At 44.8% G+C, this 5,126-nt stretch overlaps 2 protein-coding genes across 2 annotated transcripts in view; one reads left to right on the forward strand and one right to left on the reverse strand.

Annotated features, from left to right (window-relative positions):
• Window positions 1-5,126, forward strand: part of T265_12458 (hypothetical protein) — a gene marked incomplete at both ends in the record, with an annotated part of 11,546 nt that overhangs the window by 3,903 nt on the left and 2,517 nt on the right. The window contains 2 exons of the mRNA XM_009163874.1: window positions 608-690; window positions 2,591-2,691. Coding sequence (XP_009162138.1) covers window positions 608-690; window positions 2,591-2,691 — 184 coding nt within the window. The remainder of the gene's footprint in view (window positions 1-607; window positions 691-2,590; window positions 2,692-5,126) is intronic.
• Window positions 2,166-2,636, reverse strand: T265_00130 (hypothetical protein; the record flags this gene model as incomplete). The annotated part of the gene is made up of 1 exon (XM_009163787.1): window positions 2,166-2,636. The coding sequence occupies one exon, from the start codon at window positions 2,634-2,636 to the stop codon at window positions 2,166-2,168; it is 471 nt and encodes a 156-aa protein (XP_009162051.1).

Below are 5,126 nucleotides of genomic sequence, written 5' to 3' on the forward strand. Positions count from 1 at the left end.
TAGAGCTTCAGCCAACTTTTGCGAGCTCATAAGTAGATCGAACTCAGAGTGCTCCGCTGCAAGGTCGCAATTCAAGCTCTATCCTGTCCGCCCCAAGTTGATGATGTCGAGGTGATGATGGTGAGGTCGCTCAGTGGTTACAGCGCGAATTCACTGACCGGAAGGTCGGTGGTTCGAACCTGACCACCGCATATCAACTTCCCCTGTCTAGGCTTGGGCGACGTGGCAGTATCCCAGTCCTATTGCTTTCTTCGAGTGGCATGGTATTTAGGCACCGAAAGGGTGCTGCCGCTGAACATTTATCTTTATCTTTCTTTATTTGACGATGTCCAAGACAAACTGTTTGAACGATTACGGTTCTCCAGTATGACACTGAAGAAACAATTGTCTATAACAAAGTTTTTGTATACTTCTGGACACAGTGAGAATATGGATGAACGATAATCGGTGATACTTTTTTTGACTGCCGCGCTTCCGTTTGCTTTCCTACTTCACTGTTCTATTTTTCCAGGTATCTACAATAGTAGCTGTAAGCCGCATGATTTAGTGCGACTCGTTTTTGTTCACCAGGTTTCCATTTATACTCATCTCCATCCATAAATTTCAGATTGGTGTCTTGCCTTTTGGGGACGCACTTTCCTGGGCCTGGATGCATTCTACAACGACTGGAATTTCAGTTTGTCGCTCCACGTAAGTCCACGAATTGCTCGATGATTTGCTGTGATTGTGATACTTTCCCTCTCAACTTTTACTGTCATTAACGAAGACCATATATACACTTATAATATTTATCCCAGGCTGAGTCCTACTGGCTCTTTATGTTGCCGTAGCTGGAAGTTGCATTCAGTTTCGAAGATGTCGCATGTGGTGCACCTCTCTGTGGGGTTGGGTCTGCAACAGGGCACAAAAGTTTTCTGGATGTATACACTTGGCTTGTAGAGCCAAGTGATAACCATTTGCGCCATGGGCGATGGATGAGGGTTTCAGATATTGTCTCAGGTATGTGCTATGTGATTCGGAGTGTTGTTAGTATCATCCCACGGGTGTGATGATTTACCACTACACACCGCCCAACACCACTGAAATTCATTGGAGTAGCATGAGTGTGCTCCAGCAGTTGTCGGTCTGTGCTTGTGTGTTTGGTTGCTTCACAGGGATAAACAAGTGAGTACATGACAAACCAAGCAGAAAGCTACTGCGCTTTGTTCAGTAACGGATGAAGAAGTTTGGCTGCGTTGAATGGCAGATGTGAAGTTCGGCTGGAGAGTGGTATAAGCACTCACACTAATTCATCTTCCTTACAGAAACGGTCGCGTTTTTGGGGCGTTTAGTAACTGTGGGTCGTCGGAAGTCCGAACACTGATAGATCAAACTGATAACCAGATGGACTGTCTTGCAAGGTCTTTGTTGTAATGGAACTTGAAAGCTGCCGACCTCTGTCATAGAATGAATCGTTCAGCTGTAACACCCTTTCGGTGCCTAGGTGCCATGCCACCAGAAGGAAGCAGGAGGGCTGGGATACTGCCAGGTTACCCAAGCCTAGACAGGGAAAGTCGAGAGCCGAGGTCGGGCTCGAACCACGGACCTTCCGGTCAGTTAATAGGCGCTCTAACCACTGAGCCATTTCTCCCCCCCTAATGTCATAGTCCTCAGCCACGCAGCGCTCACTGAACAAGGAAGCCTCCTAACAGTTGTTCGTGGATGGAACCTCTTTCGGATCGGCTATCTGATAGAATTAAGGCGGAACCATGGTGCCGGTTTTGCTCCGTCCGACTGCACCAAGGAAGCATTCGACTCGGGATCATTGGGAATCAATCCACATATTGTTTCATAGTGACTAAGACTGATCTTTTGAAACTGTGGCGTGGTCATTAAGAGTCCTTCCTTACCCTGTCATGATTAGAGAAAGACAAAGACGTTTCCACACGGAACCTTATACTCTGCATCGGTCAGTTTCGAAAAATGACAATTTTTTTGTTGCCAACGTAAGGGCATATTGTGGTTGCGGCGCTATGCCATGAGGTTGGTTACCGACTCCTCAGACTGTGCTGTCCGCTTGGATGTCATTATTAACTCGAGATTTTGCTCCGTGACACACCCACGCAGCGGTCACTTTTATCTCGAATGCGTTATCGTTCGGCCGCGAGACGTCAGAGAGGTATAAATCAAAAGACTCGGGCAAGTAGCGACCGATGCCGGTGGTGGTACATGGCACCAAATGGACTGAAGGGGGCTCCCCGAAGGATGCTGATGGCGGCCACGGTCATACTCAGCTGTTGGTGTTGGCTAGGACGCCTTTGTGCCGATTTGAGGAGAACGGAATTCCGAATCAGCTCTTTTATGAATCGATGTTCTACAGATATTGCTACTGGTATCAATGCTTTACAGCGAATCGAGTCAGTCCAATATCGCTGTAGGTTTGTCTTTCCTGATCTAATCATGGTCTCAAGCTCATAGTCTACAAAGTTTTGCAGTTGAGTAACGTGATTTTTTGGTTTGCGCACTGTCTGAATCACATCTATATCCTCCGAACATTTTGTCATGATGCTCGATGGGTAAACTGGTGCTTTCATTTCCCCGATTTTATCAGTTTTTGTTGGAGAGTTGTGCCAAGTGGATGCGGAAGTCACGCACATTTCGGGAACACGTGTAGTTTTTGGGATTCACGCGTTTGCTTTGGAGAGAGACACGGTGAGTGATGTTTGTTACTGCCCATTCGTGTGATTTGCTTTTGCCCATTAGAAGTTGCTAGCTATTTGGCCTTGGAATAAATGACAACAAGAACTTCCGAATATGAAAGCATCGATTTTTCTCTTTTGACACAAGTCACGTTCATTCGGACAGTCTGAGCCATCAGTTGTGGAGTATGTTCATAATTATCTTGATTCCCCTAAAGATCAATGAAACGTTGGATTCCGTAGTTAGCGCTTTGCACAAGCGAGTCTTTTCTTTCGTACTCTCTCTCCTCTCAGAAGCTGCCAATTACATCTTGTCCATACTACTTAAAGTAGTGTAACAACGCTCCTTGTCGTTCCCAAACCTGTCAATGGTGACAGTGCTTCTATGCTCATTTGAGAAGACACAATGCTTTATGCTAATTCACAGCCAAAAGTAGAAGAAGATGATAATATTGTTTTGGTAACTTCGAAGCTGACCGGATGCTTTTAGGGTGGGTGTGTCTGACTCCCGCAACATTCGGACGCTTCGGGACTCCGTATAGTCTATCGATTGCCAACGAACATTCGGTGTACCGAACCAAGATACCAGTTGGTGAAAAGAAGAAGCAACGCACGGTCAAATATTTACTTTATGAATTGGTCCTGACCAAATATTCCGCGATGATAGATTGGCTGCCTACGACCTGCCTCACGACAACATGATTTTCCTTCAATTGGCCGCTGGTTCGGTCATATGCCGTTGCGGAACGCGAATGTTCCCCAACTTGCAGCTAGATGATGAACCTAAGGGAACTAATGCGAAGCACTCTATTTCCTAAGAACCTCTTTCATTCAATACCACAGAAACCTTCTTAGAGGTGATTCTTCAGGAACAATAGACTCTCGCAAACATTCTATTTTACATTAAAGAACACTTATTTAGGAATTGATCGGTGATTAAGATATTTGTCACCATCGTCAAAGGTCGGTTGTTCCAGCATCCATAGGTGGAGTATGTAGGTTGAGCCGAACTTCATCTCTGATGCCAGTTTGCGCTGGGTATCCGAGGTTTTATTAGTTGAACAGTGGTATATTCTCAGGGCACTGTTCTCAGTTGTATTACACACATGGGTGGTATTCTCTCCATGCTATGTCGGAGTAGATACCTTATGGGAAATCAGGCACTGGAGCACTGTTTCATCTGTTGACCTGGTTTTGGGATATCATCCGAATGCAATGAACGTAAGATCGGTCACCCAAAAATCGCTATGCAAATGATATGAATAGGACGTATGCTTCTGAATGCTTTTCGTAATAAACACGATTCTATATTTGGTGCACTCCCGCTGAGAACTCTGGTTCATCGGAGCTTCATGAAACCCAGGAAACAAATGTCAGTGGCTGACATGGCACATATTCTGCAAGCGATTTACTACTCTTAGGATACTGTGCTATCGTCCAATTTCGTTCATTATTGACACCAGTTCTTTGATTCGATTTGTTGGAGCATTTCTGGGTACTTCATGGTAGAGTATATAATCGAAGTTGTTTCTCGAAGAATGTGCAGCACATTAGCAGTTTATAATATCGATTTACTAAGCACACTAGTTTTCAAGCATAAAGACAATAAAGTCGCCGAACCCGAAAAAATATCAACCACCAGTAAAAGAAACGTACGTTCAACAAATACACTCAATGTGGTTTTTATGGTGGAATTAAGTGAATCTCTCGTTTATGATATTCTCCAACTGAATGTGCTGCACAAAGGACGCCTCATGTTTCAGTTGGCACGATATTCGAGATATCGCAGTATATTTTCATAAAGGAAACTACTCACAAGGTTGCTGAGAACTTTTCGACAACCCACAACCGGTTTCGCACTTCTTGGGGCTCATCAGGTAGGCGCAGTCCCCGAGTTTTCGTCGACCTTATGTTTTACTTGTACCCAAATTGGACTGATTATGAGAAATACACTCGTTTGGTTTTCAACTTAGTCTCTCGTTTATGATATTCTTCAACGGAATGTGCTGCACACAAGTCGCCTCATGTTTCAATTGGTACGGTATTCGAGATATCACTGTATATTTTCATGAAGGGAACTACTCACAAAGTTTTTGGAAACTCTTCGACAGCCCATGGCCGGCCTCGCCCTCCTTGGGACTCATCAGAGGAACATCATAAATGAGAGACTCAGCTGGGTTCCAGGTGAGTATTCCATCAAAACCAAACTGGTACACAGATGAGTGTGTAAGGATGATGTGTGTGGTTGGAGACACTACAAGGTATGGCTGCCAACCGATGTCAATGGCGTTCTCGTTGTCAGTTTCTGTCCAGATTGTCTGAGTGAATGTCTGGAGGTGTAGGCACCTCGGAATGATTGTGTTAAGCTAGCACTAAGTCCCTCCCCCATCCACCTTTATTCTCTTCTTTACAATAAGTCTTTCAAATAAGTCATGGTTGTACGGCAGT

This window comes from Opisthorchis viverrini (assembly GCF_000715545.1).
Source record: "Opisthorchis viverrini unplaced genomic scaffold opera_v5_1, whole genome shotgun sequence".
NCBI classification, from domain to species: domain Eukaryota; kingdom Metazoa; phylum Platyhelminthes; class Trematoda; order Opisthorchiida; family Opisthorchiidae; genus Opisthorchis; species Opisthorchis viverrini.